The sequence below is a fragment of the Spermophilus citellus genome (assembly GCF_964194105.1).
Source record: "Spermophilus citellus genome assembly, chromosome: 5".
Taxonomy (NCBI): Eukaryota; Metazoa; Chordata; class Mammalia; order Rodentia; family Sciuridae; genus Spermophilus; species Spermophilus citellus.
The window spans coordinates 51,360,725-51,378,437 of NC_138186.1; the positions used below are offsets into that span (position 1 = coordinate 51,360,725).

The following is a 17,713-nucleotide window of genomic DNA, read 5'->3' on the forward strand; positions in this document are numbered from 1 at the left end:
GAGGACGTAAGCCAGGAGCTGGAGGCATGTGGTTGCTGTCCCTCAACTGATGGACTCTGAAAAGCGTTCTTGGAGGAGATCTGGCTGAGGTCTCTTGATAGTGACTTGACTTGTGGATTTTTCTGCTTGAATTCTTCCTTCCTGCTCTCTTTACTGGCTATTATTGCAAGGTGATATTACCATGTTCATTAACTGTGAACTGCTTATTATTCCTCAGGTGAATGAACTGCCTACCCTACAAAAAGAACTTATAGAAACTAAACAAGCATTGGCCAGTGCTAACCAGGATAAAGAGAAACTTCTTCAGGAGATTAGGAAATATAACCCCCTCTTTGAGCTCTGATAGCAGAGGCTCAGCCGTCTGTGCCAAGGAGAGAAGAGATCACCAGCAGTAGCACCACCTGGGACAGAGGGCGTCTTCCAGCACTGGAATGATCCACTGAGGATGCAGGAGGGACCGGGTGTACTCAGTGCACGCCTTCTGGGTGCACTTTCCGCTAGCTTTTCTAGCTTGGATAGAGGATAGGGCAAAGCTTGACTGCATCCCAGGAAACTGGGGTCGCTTTGTACATGGCTCAAGCATCATTTGTTGCCTGTATAAAGCTAAAGCCTTTTGGCCTTCTGCACACTAGGTGGAATCTTCTCCACATGGTAGGGCCATTTCACTTCTTGGTTTCATGGTGGAGATTTTTGCTTCCTTCACAGCGTGTGTGAACAATTGAAAGTACCCATTTCCTCAGCCACCCACAGACCCACCAAAGATCTCGTGTCCCAGAGCTTCCTGCAGCAGACCTGAAAGGTTGTTGACCAGAACTTTATAGTGGAAGGGAACAGGAAATAGCTCAGCAAGGGGAGGGTGGGTAGAGAGGCACAAGAATAAGGGAGACCCGGACTCTGCTTGCTTTGGAATGGGAATCAGGCTCAGATCATCTTGGCAGATGTTACAATCAGATTTTTCAGGGTCAAGCTTCCTTTTGTTGTAATTTCATCATTGTGATGCTGTGGAAGAAAGTAAACAGCAGTTGTGACTAAGCCATATCATCTTTACTTTCTGTAACATAATTTATTTGAAATTTAAATCAAGAAAAAATGTTCACTCTGAGCTAGGGTGAGGGCAGGATGAGGTATGGTCAACACGGGAGCCCTCTAGGCTCCTGAGCCCTCCAGGCTCCTGCCCTTCTTCTGCAGTTGCACCTGAGAAGTCAACTCCTCTGTCTTCCTGAGGTTCATGGTAATCTTCTTTCCCAGCATCCTGATTTTGCTCACCTGAGCACTTGGTCATTTGGGAACTGAAAATGTGTTTAAATCTTAATTAACATAAACATCTCAACCTGTTGCCTCTCACTCCCCTCTATTACTATGGCTTTTAAAAATCATGTAATCTTGATGTAAGTAAAAAACAACAGCAGCAAAAACCCCCTTTGATATATCTGGATTTCCCTTTCCTAATTCTTCAAAACTCTGCCTTCATCCATACCTCTGTGGTATGGTTTAGGCTGTATCGATTTGGCAGAAGGTATCAACTAACTCACCTTGATTTAACAAGATGGTAAAATAGTGAAGTAGTGATATCACTGAAGTCTTAATTGAACATAACCTATTGGAAGAGAAGTAAATGGTTTCTTTTATAGGAAATCATGCTTGATTTATATACTCTGGTTTTTTGAGGATAAAAAGAAACATGGGAACAAGATCTAATTTGTTGAGACTTTTAAGGACTTTAGTTAAATTTCTCCACTAAGGCAAATTTTAAAATACCAGTTACTATCAGATTGTGGGAATTTGTCATTCTTGGGACACAAATTAAAGACTTGGGACTAAAGAAACATTTTTCTGGAGAGAATGTTAGCAGGGGAAGTTTCCTAAGGGTCAGTGATTGGTTCAGTGTTAAGATTCTTGTAAATGACCCAAATGTAGGTCTTGACAATGCAATAAAATGTTGCCGCTTCCATACGATAAAAGGTAGACCAGAAGAGATGGAGACAGATGACAACAAACCCTCACAAAGTCATGGACAGATCACAACTAGCAGGGCTATGAATACTCAAAAAAGTGTCAAGTGAGGTTTGGCACAGTCAGTGTGAGGGAATGGGTTTCTGAAGAATGCTCAGTTGATGGGGCTGTGAGCTCAGGAACGCCAGCAAAGCACTGCTGAGCGGGGGATCGATGTGCTACAGTGGCCCGAGCCTAGCTCCTCAGCATTACCACGAAGGGGTGCAAACACCACTGTACCTCATACAGACTGTGGGTACATCTTAAATGATCTGTGTATCTCTAGAGATCTTATTTATCAAGTATACGGTGAAGGGAGGAAAGGTCCAGAGAATAGCAAAAATATTCTGTGTGACACATCTTTTAAGGTGTGAACTGTGTTCAACAAGAACGAAAACAGAGTGTTTGGTCACATATCCAGGCAGGAGCAAGGATCCAGTCCTGAAATTCTAGCTTTAAGGCTCTGCCTCATCACCTTGGTTAAAAGAATTGGGAAACCTGATTGTTTTAAGAAGGGTCACCTGCAGAATCTAAGTGTGAATGCAGAAGGCTTAAAAGGAATCCCTGTACGATTGTCCCCCAAAGGGAATGATGTGAAACTGGGGCTGTTCGGTGATCAACAACTGAGAGGTGACATCCCTCCTCAAAGTCCTGGTAGTGCTTCTTTCAAGGGCAGGACGTTGAGCTGAGTAGATCACTAGTCCTCTCAAGTGTGCATTTCTGATGTTCTTGGAGAAAAGTAGAGGGATGAGATTCAGTAGCCAGAAAATAGAATTATTCAACCTCAGGCTCCCCTGAAGTCATTTAAAATCACATTCTGATTCTCTTTCTCTGCTTTCTGCCTTGCCCTCCGTATTCCTCTGGCATCCCTCCATGCAAAGATGTGTCTAGTAGGCATTGCTTGGTATGCCTTAAGCTTAAAGTAGAAACACATCCAGCAAGTACCAAGGCTGACCTCTTAATGGCCAGAGCTGTGTGTTTTCTGGGTTCTCTGAAGGAGTCTGGAATTCTTGTCCATGTGACAAATGGAGTCTTAGAATTTCTGACTTTTCTTATGTGGCACCTTGGGCCATTGTCTTGAAATTACCCCTCAGGAAAATGTGGTAGGATTCATTATTTGTTGGAATTTTAGTAAAAATTATCTTGTGTAACTTTATACTCTTATTCATTGGGTGATGATAACCTTTTCATAATGAAGTATGAACTAGTGGTAATCTTCAGAATAAGTTCAAAAGAAAATAACAAGGAAAAAGTAGTGTCAGCCCTTTTGAACTGTTTATGCTTTCTGCTTTGGAACTGCAAGACTGAACTAGAAATAATAGTACCTCAAGAAAATGTCGGGAGGATAGCACCACAGTCCCTCAGAGGCTTTAGCTACTGCACATCATCATTTCAGCTGTGGAACAACTATATTATCTATGATCATCAAGATTTCTTGTTTACATGCAGGAACTGGGGATAAGCTTTAGGGCACACAGACTAGAGTGTAAATCCTCTTCACTGGGCTGCAGGGATGGTTGGCAATCTCAAATTGTTTTCAACTCACTGGAATAATTAACTTAGTTTTTGATTTTAAGATAGGAATGGTTCTATTCACGTGATAGCTGCTTTTTGCTGTATATTTCATTTGACCTTCATTGTGCCATGGCCTCAACCTTTGTGTCTCCTTTTCCATGGTTCTGAAAGCATGGTATCTATGTGGAATATACAAGGGATAACCCTCCCCCAACATACCCCATAACTTAAATGCTTCCACTTAACTAATGCACACTAATTCTTCCTTAGGGGGAAACAGAGTGGTAGAAGATAGTTGAAGTATTGCTAGATGGGAACTTTCCATTTCAAACCTTTACACTAGGGACTTTCCCCCCATTAACTGTTTCCGAGACTCGGGTGTGATGTACCATCCTTTCAGAGATTAGGGCCTTCTGCCTCATTGCTCCCCCAGCCAGAACAGGAATATTCCATTCATTTCTGGGTAGGATAGCACAGTAGATATTATGGAAAGTATTTTGTTTCCTGTGGCACTAGGGGAAACACTCGGACAACCTGCAACAGTGAGGCCTTGCTAAGTGGCTGGACTTTGATTTTCCTTACTTGTTATTTATTGTTTCAGCTTATCCACTATCTCTATAATAATGGTGATAGGTAAAGTTCCTAAACTGTTTTAAAAAAATTTCCTGTTAGAGTGGAAAGACGTCTTTTTACTCAGTTTATTCATTTTTAGTCAAGATTTAGCCTGACTTGTAGCATTTCTTTGTGAAGAAATGTCTTCACTGGCTAAGTATGTGCTTAAAGCCATGAGTTTTTAATGTAAGATACTAAAAGTCAGATGTGTCCCAGTTCATAAGTTCAAGCTGTTTCCCCCACTCAGGGTGCTAAACAGAATTGGAATCTTAAAGTCATGCTCAGGAAAGCTTTGAAAGACAACAGCCTCAAAATCTTTCTCCCTATGCCACTGAACGGTAGATGTAAAGAATTCTGGGGGATTGCCAAGTACATACAGTGGCCTTATTACTGCTAATCACTGTCAAGGAAAGGTCACTCGCTCCATTCCCCTCTGTTTGAGGAAAACAATGAGAATGTATGCAACAAACTGGAAACCTGGTCAGTATTGGGAAATTTTAATGTTGCAACATCTAATCAAACCCTGAGTGTACTGGTTCTGTGAACCATCTGGAAAAAAAAAAGCATATTAAACTTATTAAACGATATTGTTTGTGGCATACCTGTTTATAGGAGTCTGATTCACATGGGCTTTCTTACATGTTTTTTTTAACAGTGTTTGAAGTATTCTTGCATGATTTAAAAATTATACTGGTTCTAATAGAAAATGGAAAGGGCTCACAAATTTTCACAAAAAAGTCAAGACCAGGTTTATTTGGACACCAAAAAAAAAAAAAAAAAAAAAAAGTGATGAATTTATTCCCATTCCAATCAGCTTGATACAAAATGAATACACACACAGCAAGTTGAAAAAATTTAATGATCACTCACCAAAATCCACAGGAGAATCTTAAATATTAACAAGCACAAATTATTCCACTACTCCTGTTATCACTGTGTCCTTCAAAAGTTTCGGTTGTTTCATCTACTTAAAACCAGACACAAGCCAAGTCTCAGCAAATTTAGGCTTCAATGTGAAACCATCAAAGTTCTCTTGGAAAGGTTTTCTCTCTCTGAAAGCAGCTCCTCTTTCCAGAAGATGCAGAAGGCTCATACACTTCTCTTCCAACTAGCCAAGAGACAGTTAAATACCTCAAAATGCTGTAAGAGGTTCCAAAATTTAGTCAAGGCAAGTATGAAGCAGGCCATATGCCTTCTCGATGTGACAGAAACAAGATGGGAGAAAGACATTAAAATCATCATGGATTCCTTGGAGGACAGATACCAAAGCACCAGGGCTGAAAGTCTCACATAACAGGAAGTCTGGAACCAGTACTCCTGTCCGTAATTGGCTTTTCCAGGCTTTGGTCTAGAAGAAGATAATTTTTTTGTGCTTCGAGTTGGGGATTTGCCCCTTTGACTTTAACCTCCGAACTGCCTCCCTCATGTGTTTGGGTTGTAGTGGTGGCATTTCTCCCCACTTCTCACACACATCCAGCGCTAAAAAGGGAAAGGGGAAAGCTTCATTATCACACGAGAACTTACTCATTCACCACATAATCCTCCAGAGTCTTTAATTCCTGGTAACCCTTCTTAGGCTTACTAACATTTTCCATTCTGAAGAGAATGCGACCAAGTGTATCATGTTCCTTTAGTATAATGTCCCATACTGAGCTTTATCATTGGCAACCGTTTAAAACATCTCCTGCTTAAAGAAAGATGTCATGAGCTAGAGATGAGCAATGGGAAGTAGCCAGGTTTTTAGCTTGATAGAAAAGAGCAGTTCCCAGGGATGACAAAATCGGGGATAACTTGCCACGCTACACTGCTCAGTTCTGGTGACTGCTCTTTTTGTATATTTTTTGGCAGCAGAAACGAGGTCTGCATGTGAATAATACAACATCTGCTTCTGTCACCCTGGGTTAAGAACAGGAATCGGGGAGAGGGGTTTCCTAGATGATTCCTTGACCCCTAGTATTTAAACTTTTAAGAAAGAGTGGTCAAGCCCTACTGAATATAAGGCTTCCAGTGTAGTAACTTCCAATGCAAATTAACTCCCACGGGTACTTTGGTAAGTTCCTCAGTGTAAATGTTCTTGAAAATAAGACTAACACAGGTACAGTCCTGTACGTGTAACCAACACTACTCACCTTCTTCAACCACCTCCCCGACGAAAACCTTGGAAATACCAGACATAGCAATAACAACATTCTGGGACACAGAGGTGCCAGTGATGGACTGGATCAGCTTAAAAAAAGGACAAAGACTAATTAAGATAGTCAAGGACTGGCTTTGGAATACAGTACCAATAAAAAACAGCTCTGTACTGAAAAAGTGTTTACTAAAGGTGGCATGCTAAAATTGAGACAAAGATTCATGTATGTTATGACTTGCTCTCTATGCTCCCTGGCTTACAAAACTGGAACTGATCACATAATTGAAGGGTATGTTATTTTTAATTTCCTGCCTAATTAATCCACCAGTTTGCTTAATATGTTGCTTCAAAATGCTGAGGGTCATAGCTATTGAGCCTGGTTTCGTTTTGACGTGTAGAGATGAAGGGTGGTGGTTCATCCTTACCCTTTTAATGGCCGCCTTAGGGAAAGCTGACCGGCGATACATTTCATATCGGTTCAGCTGCTCCTCAGAAAAGGAAGAAACCAGGATTCTAGACAAAGATTCAAGTAATTAAATTGGCTACTAAGAATGAATGCTGAAGATATTGAATCAATAAAAACGAATCTCTCCATTATGTTAAACAAAATAAGCCAAACTCAAAAAGTCAAGGGTTTTATGTTTTTTCTCCTATGTGGAAGCTACAGAGGGAAAAGAAAAAGAAAGATAGGGGTGGGAGGAGGGAATCTCATAAAAATCAAAGGGAGGTCAGTAAGGAAAGGGACCAGAGGTGGGAGGTAGGGGGAAGTGCTGGGAAGTGATATTGGCCTAATTATGTTTTTACATTGTGTACATGTATGAATATGTGAATAACAAATCCCATCATGATGTACAACTATAAAGCACCACTAAAAAAATCTAGGAACAAAAAACAAGTTTTGGACATGAAGAAATAAATTCTCAAGGAGTCAATGGCATTAGTTTTGGTACTTATAAAAAACAGAATTAAAACATTTCTATTACTAAGGAACTTGACAAAGTATGAAACAATCTCGTTTTAAACTTAATGATGTAGGATCACTGTCTCATACTAGATATATGGTGATTTCAGCTTTAGACTCTCTAATTCCACTTTACAGCATTTCACATTGATGGTAAATATTTAATGTATAAACTCATATTCAAACCAGTATTTTCAACACTAACTGATTTACAATAATTTTTTTTTTTAATACTGGGGACTGAACTCAGGGGGCCCTTTACCACTGAGCTATATCCCAACCCCTTCTTATTTATTTATTCATTTTTTTAATTTAAATCCTTTTAAAATTATTTATTTATTTTCCCTTCATATTTATTTTTGAGACAGCCTTGCTCAGTTGTCTAGGCTGGTCTCAAACTTGCAATCCTCCTGACTTAGCCTCCAGAGCAGCTGGGATTACAGGCACATACTGCCATACCCAGTTTAGGAGAAAAATATTTACAAAATATTAGAAAGCAATTAATAATTTTAATACATAAATGGCCAAATCAATTTTAGGAAATGAACAGGAAGTTTACAAAAATATAATATGGAGAAAAAAATATCCTTCAATATTAACTAAGGAAATTAAAAATGATAAAACTTTTTTTTATTTTTAAAATTTATTATTACTATTATTATTGGTACTGAGAATTGAACCCAGGGTCACTTAACCACTGAGCCACATCCCCAGCTCCTCACCCCATTTTTTAATTTTTTTTTTTTTTATTGGTTGTTCACAACATTACAAAGCTCTTGACATATCATACTTCATACATTAGATTGAAGTGGGTTATGAACCCCCAACCATTTTTTAATTTTTATTTTGAGATGGGGTCTCACCAAATTGCTTAGGGCTTTGCTAAGTTGCTGAGTTTGGCTTTGAACTCTTGATCCTCCTGTCTCAGCTTCCCAAATCGCTGAGATTACAGGTCTGTGCCATTGCTCCTGGCAAGAAAACATTTTTTTTTGGAGGGTGAGTACCAGGGATTGAACTCAGGGGGACTCAACCACTAAGCCACATCCCCAGCTCTATTTTGTATTTTATTTAGAGATAGGGTCTCACTGAGTTGTTCAGTGCCTCACTTTTGCTGAGGCTGGCTTTGAACTCATGATTCTCCTCTCTCAGCCTCCTGAACTGCTGAGATTATAGGCGTGTGCCACTGCGCCCAGCAAGAAAACATTTTTTAAAAATTTGAAAATATGTATGGAAAGTCTGAAAAATTTTCATATGTTTGAACTATCAATTATACTTTTAGGAGTTTATCTTAGAGAGTAATAGAAAAATATGCAACAATGTGTCCAAGGATACATCACAGTGTTGTCAAAAGGAAAAAAAAAATAACCCAAACAAAATGATTACAAGGATTGGTTAAATTATGATTCATCCACACAATGGAATAGAATTCAACTATTAAAAATGATAACACATGATAGGTGTGATGGTGCATGCCTGCAATCCCAGCTACTCGAGAGGCTGAGGCAGGAAGATTGCAAATTTGAGACCAGTCTGGGCAATTTAGTGAGACCTTGCCTCAAAATAAAAAACTAAAAAAGCATAGCTCAGTGGTAGAGTTTTCCTATGTTCAATCCCTAGTATGTCAAAAAAAAAAAAAAGATGATTTATGGGCATAATTACTGACATAAAAATATTGAACTATACCAGTCAAATGCAAAAAATATCTGAAACACATATGCACAAATATTAAACCCAAGATTGTGTGTGTGTAAGCTTAGAATAAACCCTGGGTGATAGGCTTATGGGCACTTTTTTCTGTTTTTGTATTTTCTGATTTATTTACAATGAGCTCATACTATTTCAGTCAGAAACGATAGATTTTTTTATACTAGGGATTAAAATCGGGGGAGCTTTACCATTGAGCTACATCCTCAGCCCATTTTATTTTTTGAGATAAGATTCCACTAAATTGCTTAGGGCCCTGCTAAGTTGCTGAGGCTGGCCTCAAACTTGCAACCTTCAGCTTCCAGAGTGCCTGAGATTATAGGCACATACCACCATGCCTGGCAATAATAGTTCTTTTTTTTTTTTTTTTTTTTTGGTACCAGGAATTGATCCCAGAGGCAGTTAATCACTGAGCCACATCCCCAACATTTTTTTATATTTTATTTAGAGATAGTGTCTTGCTGAGTTGCTTAGGGCCTTGCTAAATTGCTGATGCTGGCTTTGAACTCAGATCCTCCTGCCTCAGCCTTCCAAGACACTGTGATTATAGGCATGAGCTACAGCACTCAGCTATAATAGTTTTTTGAAGAAAATTATAAGCTACATGTTTTGATTACTGACATGAAAAACATTCACCATTTATAATGTCAAAAGCATCATAGGGGCGGGGGTTTATGGCTCAGTGGGAGAGAGCTTTCTAGCATGAATGAGGTACTGGATTTGATCCCCGGGACCACATAAAAATAAAAACAAATAAAGTTTGTGTCCATCTACAACTAAAAAATAAATAAGTAAATTAAAAAAACCCATCATAGTATTTGTGTTTGAAAAATAAATTATTTAATTTTATTTATGGAATATATATAGGAAATATAGCATACATATCATAATATTAGCAGTATACATCTCATGGTGGTAAGAAAATATTTTTTCATTTTATTTATATTTTCTATAATACATTAATTGCCTTTTTAAAAATCTAAAAAAGGAAAAAAACATTTTTAAAGGCCAAAAAATTATTAAATTTGTGTGGTCATGTTAGAGCCTTGAAATGGAAATGGTTGGAAAGGGACTTACTGCATCTTTTGAATCTCATCTTCATCCACTTTCTGCTTCTTCTCTTTCTTTTCTTTGGTATCTATTTTCAATTTTTTGGCTGTAGGAGTAAGTAATGATGAGTCTTCCCTTTCAACTGCTGTTAAATCTGAAATGTCCTGACTCTTCAGCTGGGAAGACAAGAGAAACCCTATTATATATTTGGCCTACTTTGCAGGCTTGGGCAAGGTTAAAACACATTACAACAACAAATCCATTTATTGAGTAGTTTTTTTGGTTCTAGGCACTGACTGTACCATCAGGAGTAAAATACAATATATTTCCTAAAGAAAGATTATAGACCAGCTGTGAAAGAAAACTAGCTAAATAATCCAGTTTTCCAGTTTAGCTATGATCATAGCTCAGTACCTGTTTATGAAATGTCAAAGATCAAAACAACCACTCTCTCCTGGGCCCCCTCTTCTGACCTTGTTCTTTTAAGGGGATGTCAGCAAAGTCCTCCCCATCCAGCTAGCAATTTTGTCTCTAGAGCTACATATCTCCTTACTGCTAATGATTCCACATGGAAAAAAATAGTAAAAAAAAAAAAAAAAGGGTCTCTTGTCATCAAAACAGTGTTTCTTTCAATTTGGAACTTTCAATGAGATTCTCCTCCACATAGTGTTCTTTTCTTCCTACTCTTCAGTCCCATATCATGCAAATATATTTCCCCTTACTAGAACAAAAATTTTTTCTTTCCCCCCTTTTTATTGGTACATTATCGTTGTACATAATCATGGGATTTGTTACATATTCATACATACACACAATATCACAATACAATTTGGCCGATATCACTCTCTAGCACTTCTTTCCTTCCCTCCTGCCTTCCACCCCAAACTTCCTCTACTGATCCCCCTTTGATTTTCATGAGATCCCTACCCTCCCCACTTTGTTTTCCTTTTTCCTCTGTAGCTTCCACATATGAGAGAAAACATTCGACCCTAGACTTTCTGAGTTGGCTTATTTTGCTTAACATATGGCTCTCTAGTTCCATGAATTTCCGTATAAATGACATAATTTCATTTTTATTAATAGCTGAATAAAACTCCACTGTGTAGATATACATCACATTTTCTTTATCTGTTCATTTATTGAAGAACACCTAAGCTGGTTTCATAGTTTGGCTACTGTGGATTGGGCTGCTATAAACCCAAGTATGCATGTATCCACAGTGTGCTGACTTTAAATTCTTTAGGATAAATACCACGGAATGGTGTATCTGGGTCACATGGTGGTTCCACGCCTAGTCTTTTTTGGAATCTCCATACTGATTTCCATAGTGGTTGTTCTAATTTATAGTCCAACCAACTGTGTAAAAGTACACCTTTTTCTCCACATCCTTTCCTGTATTTATTATTATTTGTATTTTTGATGACTGCCATTCTGCCTGATGTGAGATGAAATCTCAGTGTAGTTTTGATTGCATTTCCCTAATTGCTAATGATGCTGAACATTTTTCATGCATTTGTTGTCCATTTGTATTTCTTCCTTTGAGAAGTGTTTAATTCATTTGCCCATTATTAAATGGTTTATTTTTTGTGTGTGTGGTGTAAAGTTTTTTGAGCTCTCTATATTATTAATCCTCTGTCAGAACAGTAGCTAGGAAAGATTTTTTCCCCCCATTCTGTAGATTCTCTCTTCACATTCCTAATTGTTTCCTTGCTGCATAGAAGCTTTTAAATTTTATCCCATCCCATGTATTAACTCTTGGCATTATTTCCTGAGCTTTAGGGGTCCTGTTGAAAAAGTCACTGTCTGTCCCTATGTATTGTAGAATTGATCTTACATTTTCTTCTCGGAGTTGCATAGTTTCTGGTCTAATTCCTAGGTCTTTGATCCATTTTGAGTTGATTTTTGTGCAGAGTGAGAGATAAGAGTCTAGTTTCATTCTTCCTCATATGGATAGTAAGTTTTCCTAGCACCATTTCTTTAAAAGGCTGTCTTTTTTCCAGTGTATGTTTCTGGCACTTTAATCAAGAATCAGATGTCTGCATCTGTGTGGGTTTGTCTCTATGTCTTCTATTCTGTACCACTGGTCTATATGTCTGTTTTTTTATCTAATACCATACAATTTTGTTACCATAGCTCTGTAGTATAACTTGAAATCAGGTATAGTGATGCTTCCAGCATTGCTTTATTCATTTATTTATTTTTAAATTTTTCTTTTTAGATGTTGATGGACCTTTATTTTATTCATTTATTTATATGTGGTGCTGAGAATCGAACCCAGTGCCTCACACATGCTAGGCAAGTGCTCTACCACTGAGCCCCCAGCATTGCTTTTTTGACAAAGAATGCTTTAGCTATTCTTGGTCTTTTGTGTTCTTACAAATGAAATCAGGTGTGTTTTTTTCTAGTTCTGTGAAGAAGTCATTGGTATATTGAGGAGAATTGCATTGAATCTGCATATTGCTTTCGGTAGTACGGTCATTTAAACAATATTAATTCTGCCTATTTATGAACATGGGAAGTCTTTCCACCTTCTGAGGGCTTCAATTTTTTTCTTCAATGTTCTATAGTTTTCATTGTGGAGGTCTTTCACTTCATTGGTTAGATTTATTCCCAGGTTTTTTTTTTTTTTTTTAAGCTGTTGTAAATGGAATTGTTTCCTAATTTCTTTCTCAGGAAATTCATTGTTGGCATATAGGAAAGCTATGGATATTTGTACGTTTATTTTGTAACATGTAGACCAGTGGTACAGAATACAAGACACAGAGACAAACCTACACATTTATAGTCATCTGATCCTCGACAAAGGTGCCAAAACATACATTAGAGAAAACAGCCTTTTTAACAATTGGTGCTGAGAAAACTAATTATTTGTTTATTAGCTCTAACAGTCTTTTGGTGGATTTTTTCTAGACTAAGTATAGGATCATATCGTTTGCAAACAGTGACAATTTTTTTTTTTTTTACAAAGAGAGAGTGAGAGAGGAGAGAGAGAGAGAGAGAAAGAGAGAGAATTTTTAATATTTATTTTTTAGTTCTCGGCGGACACAACATCTTTGTTGGTATGTGGTGCTGAGGATCGAACCCGGGCCGCACGCATGCCAGGCGAGCGCACTACAGCTTGAGCCACATCCCCAGCCCAAACAGTGACAATTTGACTACTTCCTTTCCTATTTTTATTCCTTTTATTTCCTTCTGTTGCCTAATTGCGCTGGTTAGAATTTCTAGCACTATATTAAATAGGAGTGGTGAGAGTAGACATTCTTGACTTGTTCTAGATTTTAAAGGAAATGCTTTTTTAGCTTTTTCCCGTTTATTATAAGATTGGTTTTGGACTTTTCACATATAGCCTTTATAATGTTGAGGTAGGTTCCTTCTATTCATTATTTTTTTTAATGCTTTATCATGAAATGAGTGCTGAATTTTGTCAAAGGACATCTCTGTATCTATCAAGATGAATACATGATTTTTGTCTTTAATTCTATTTATGTGATGAATTACATTTATTGATTTGTATATGTTAAACCATCTTTGCATCTGGAATAAAACCAACTTAGTCATGATGTACAGTCTTCTTAATATGTTGTTGAATGCAATTTGCTAATATTTTATTAACTATTAAGGTCATCAGAGATATTGGTCTGTAGTTTTCTTTCCTTGATGTGCCTTATATGGTTTTGGTATAAGTGTTATACTAGCTTCACAGAATATATTTGGAAGTGTTTCATCCCTTTCTATTTTATGGAAAAATTTGAGAAGCATTGGCATTAGGTATTGTTTAAAGGCCTGATACAATTCAGCTGAGAATCCATCTTGTCCTGTGTTTTTCTTTGTTGGAAGAATTTTATTGCTCCTTCTCATTACAAATTATTGGTCTATTTAGGTGTTCTATGTCCTCTTGATTCAATTTTGGCAGATCATATTTGTCTAGAAATGTATCCATTTCTTCTAGGTTTTCCAAATTTTTGGAAAATATTTTCAAGATAGTCCCTAATGATTTGCTGGATTTCTATGATCTGTGGTGATATCTCCATTTTCATCTGTAATTTTATTAATTTGAATCTTCTTTTTCTTTTGGTTAGCTTGGCTAACAGCTTATCAATCTTGCTAATCTTTTCAAAGAACCAACTCTTTTCTTCATTGATCCTTTATATTGCTCATTGATCTTGGTTCGTTGATTTTGGCTCTCAATTATTTCTTTTCTTCTACTGGTTTGGGAATTGGTTTATTTTTCTTTTTCAAGAGCTTTGAGATGTATCATTAGGTTGTTGATTTGGGATCTTTCTGATTTTTTAATGTAGGAACGCATATCTATCAACTTTCCTCTTAGAACTGCCTTCACAGAATCCCAAAGGTTCTGGCATATTATATCACTATTCTCATTTGTGTCTAAGAATTTTTTTTTTGTACCAGGGATTGAATTCAGGGGCACTCCACCACTGAGCCACCTCCACAGCCCTATTTTGTATTTTATTTTGTTTTGTTTTATTTTATTGTAGTTGTAGATGGACAACATGCCTTTATTTTGTTTATTTTTATGTGGTGCTAAGAATCAAACCCAGTGTCTCACATGTGCTAGGCAAGGGCTCTGCCACCAATCCTGTATTTTGTATTTTATTTAGAGACAGGGCTCACCCAGTTGCTTAGCACCTCACTTTTGCTGAGGCTGGCTTTCAACTCACAATCCTCTTGCCTCAGCCTCCCAAGCTGCTGGGATTACAGGTGAATGCCACTGTACCTGGCTGAGTCTAAAAATTTTTAAATGTCTTCCCTGACTTCTATCATCCATTCATCATAGAACAAAAAAATTTTAAAGATAGTTTTGTCTGTTATTATGTATATATCTCCCCCATAACCACTTAACATCATGCTTGATGTTTAATAAATTGGCTTAATAAGAACAAAATCAAATCTAAATTTTTGCCCTCCAACTTAATATGGAATTTTAAGTATACCACAAAACTCTTCAATAAGATTTGTCTCCCTTAAAGAGGAACTCAGATCTAAACTCACAAAAGAATATGGGAGATAGGTGGGCATGAAGTCTAAATCTATTTTTGGTACTAGGGATTGAACCCAGGGGCACTTTACCGCTGAGCTATATCTATACCCCTTTTTATTTTTTATTTTGAGACAGAGTCTTGCTAAGTTGCTTAGGGCCTTATTAAGTTGTTAAGGCTGGCCTTGAACTTGCAATCCTCCTGCCTCAGCTTCCTGTTGCTGGCATTATAGGCGTGCATCATTGAACCCAGCAAGTTTGCATATCTTTGGTGATCTTCAATTTCTTTCTAATTACTGATTTATACAAGATTTTTTTTTAACTCTGTGCCTCAATTTTGACTGTTTATATTTTCCTAAAAAATTATTCATGTTTTCTTGGATTTTTCACATTTACGTGGCTTAAACTCAAAAATTAAATATTCTCTTCCTTTTGGTGGTACTAGAGATCAAACCCAGGGCTTTGGACTTGTTCTGTATCCCTGAGCTATACCCTCAGCTCCTACTTTTTTTGTTTTTGTTGTTGCTGTTTTGGTACCAGGTATTGAACCCAGAGGTACTTTACCACTGAAGCACATCTCCAGCCCTTTAAAAATATTTTATTCAACTGAGTTCTTAGGGCCTTTCCAAGTTGTTGAAGTTTTGAACTCCTGATCCTCAGCCTCCTGAGCTACTGGAACTACAGACATGTGCCTGTGTACCTGGCTTCCTATGTTTGTTTAAGTGAGAATTCATTAGAATCTATTTTTATCCTTGTTAATTTCTTCCTATACTCTTCTGGTTTATTTTGTATGTTTCTGGTTTTATGAATTGGGTGCTTATTTTTAAAATGTGTAAGGCTATGAATTTTTTCTAAAGAAGGTTTTGGTTAAATCCCATAGAATGTAGTGTAGTGTTCTGTTTATTTCTTTAACCTAAGGGCTATTTTAAAAATGGCTTAACAATGTTGGGGGGTTAGTGTTTTCTTTTTTGAAGGAGAAAGTTTTTCACTGTTAATTTCAGGCTTTTTGCAATATATTAATAGGATGTGACCTGTTATGATTTCTACTTTTAGGAATTTGTTTTCTAAGGCCTGGCATGGTAGTGCATACCTATAAATCCCAGCTGCTCAGAAGGATGATGAGGCAGGAGGATTCCAAGTTTGAGGTCAGCCTGGACAACTTAGTGAGACCCTGTCTCAAAATAGGGGTGGTGGTGGTATATTTAGAAGCATTACAATTTCATATCTTTTGGGCGTGGGTTTCTATATATAGTGGACTCTATTAGCCAACTAAGCCAATTATTCAAAATCTTTCTGTCCTTGAGACCTGTTTAAAGCTTCCTTGTTCACGTAGTTTTGGCACTTTTTTCTTTTTCTATAAGTTCTTACTTTATATATTTGTTGTAACTTTATGTTCTGAAAGTCTATTTCCATCTAATTTAATGCTGACTTCCTGATTTCTTAAGTCCTTTCTAATTCTAAGACTCAGAGATTCTACCTCCAGAAATGGAACTCAGAGAATGCTGAGATTCTGATCTCCTGACTGATGCTTAGCTAGGCAATATTGCTGAACTTCTGGGTGGCACAACTGATTACTCTGGGGTTTTAATGCTGTTGCTAGCCCTGGACATTAGTATCCATGTCACTGATAACAGTTAAATGTCCAAAAGGGTAAGAACATGATTTAACCATTAACTCTTTCAAAACCTCCCTTTTTCCAGGTGGGGTGGACAGAGGCCTGTAAGCCAACAGCCTGGAGAGGTCGAGGTAGGATGAATGCAAGAGGGCACTCTCAGCAACTTAGTTAAGACTCCGTTTCAAAATTACAAAAAAAAAAAAAAAAAAAGGCTGGGGACGGAGGACGGAGGGTGGGGATCAGTGGTTAAGTACCCCTGTGTTCAACCCCCAGTACAAAAACAAAACAAAAAAACTAAAACCAAAATCTAAAAAACTCCCTTTAATGGACCTGAGCGACTCTGCCACCTTTAAAGACAAAAACTGCTTTAACAACATCTACGAGGGACCATATTGTGGTGGAAGGAATGCTCTGAATCTTGGGTTCTAGTTCTTGCACCAAATCTTAGTGTGATATCTGATTCTAGGAAAACCACGAGGCTATTTGAATTCCCTTACAAGTAGCTTTAAAGGCAGTGATCAAAAATACAAATCCAGTGCTTGGCCTCGCAGCAGCACTAGAGTTCGGTCGTCCCCTCCTACCCACCTCGAGATCGCCGACTTAAGAGTCGTGGTGAGTTTTGAGTTCTTCTAGTTTGGCAGGGACTAACCCAGGAAGCAGGGCAAGATGAATGGACTAGGAAATGTGGGTGCGCGTTACCATATTTCTCTCTTTGTTTCTATACAGTAACATAATCTCGGATTACTTCTCCAGCTTCAACACATGTTCCTACCTCGCCTTCTTCGGCTGCGGCTTCTTTCAAGTCCGCATCTCCGTCTCCATCCGTTTCCTCTGGGATTCCGTCGTTGTCGGTAGTCCCGGGGACACCGGGAGGAACGGTCGTCTCATCTGACTCCCCTGTCTCTCCACCTTTGTCCGCCGGCGACTCTCGGGCATTGTCCATCGCCGCCGCGATTGGAGCAGAGATCTCAGAGCTGTCAGGTGCGGCGCTGCACAGTAGGTCAGGAGCTTACTTCCTGCTGTCGCGCTGCGATGACATCACCCCTACAGCTCCTCGGAGGGGTCATTTTGAAGCGCGCTAAATGACTTGAAGAGCTTTGGCTTTGTGGTAGTGGGAAGAAGAAAAATAGGAAG

The 17,713-nt window shown here is 38.1% G+C and overlaps 2 protein-coding genes and 1 long non-coding RNA gene across 5 annotated transcripts in view; 1 reads left to right on the forward strand and 2 right to left on the reverse strand.

Moving 5' to 3' along the window:
• Nucleotides 1–4,718, forward strand: part of BLTP3A (bridge-like lipid transfer protein family member 3A) — a 75,539-nt gene extending 70,821 nt beyond the window's left edge. For both annotated transcript variants that reach the window (XM_081296299.1, XM_081296300.1), the window contains one exon: nucleotides 218–4,718. In XM_081296299.1, the coding sequence (XP_081152425.1) occupies nucleotides 218–343 (126 nt within the window). In that variant the 3' untranslated portion in view covers nucleotides 344–4,718. The remainder of the gene's footprint in view (nucleotides 1–217) is intronic.
• The window catches only part of LOC308650070, a 637,596-nt gene that overhangs the window by 368,224 nt on the left and 251,659 nt on the right, over nucleotides 1–17,713 (reverse strand). The gene's annotated exons all lie outside the window — the stretch shown is intronic.
• On the reverse strand, nucleotides 4,960–17,598 carry TAF11 (TATA-box binding protein associated factor 11). Its single transcript, XM_081296301.1, has 5 exons — nucleotides 17,352–17,598; nucleotides 9,996–10,144; nucleotides 6,679–6,766; nucleotides 6,249–6,345; nucleotides 4,960–5,598 (listed from the first exon to the last, which is right to left on the reverse strand). The coding sequence occupies exons 1-5, from the start codon at nucleotides 17,520–17,522 to the stop codon at nucleotides 5,468–5,470; spliced, it is 636 nt and encodes a 211-aa protein (XP_081152427.1). The 5' UTR covers nucleotides 17,523–17,598; the 3' UTR covers nucleotides 4,960–5,467.

What these genes read in the sequence shown, in the direction of transcription:
- TAF11 (XM_081296301.1), bottom strand. Translation starts at nt 17,522, where the DNA reads ATGGACAATGCCCGAGAGTCGCCGGCGGACAAAGGTGGAGAGACAGGG. An exon ending in CCGCAGCCGAAGAAGGCGAG is followed by an intron (nt 10,145 to 17,351) that starts GTAGGAACATGT and finishes TTGTCTTCCCAG; the next exon opens with CTGAAGAGTCAGGACATTTC. An exon ending in CTAAGGCGGCCATTAAAAGG is followed by an intron (nt 6,346 to 6,678) that starts GTAAGGATGAAC and finishes CCTTTTTTTAAG; the next exon opens with CTGATCCAGTCCATCACTGG.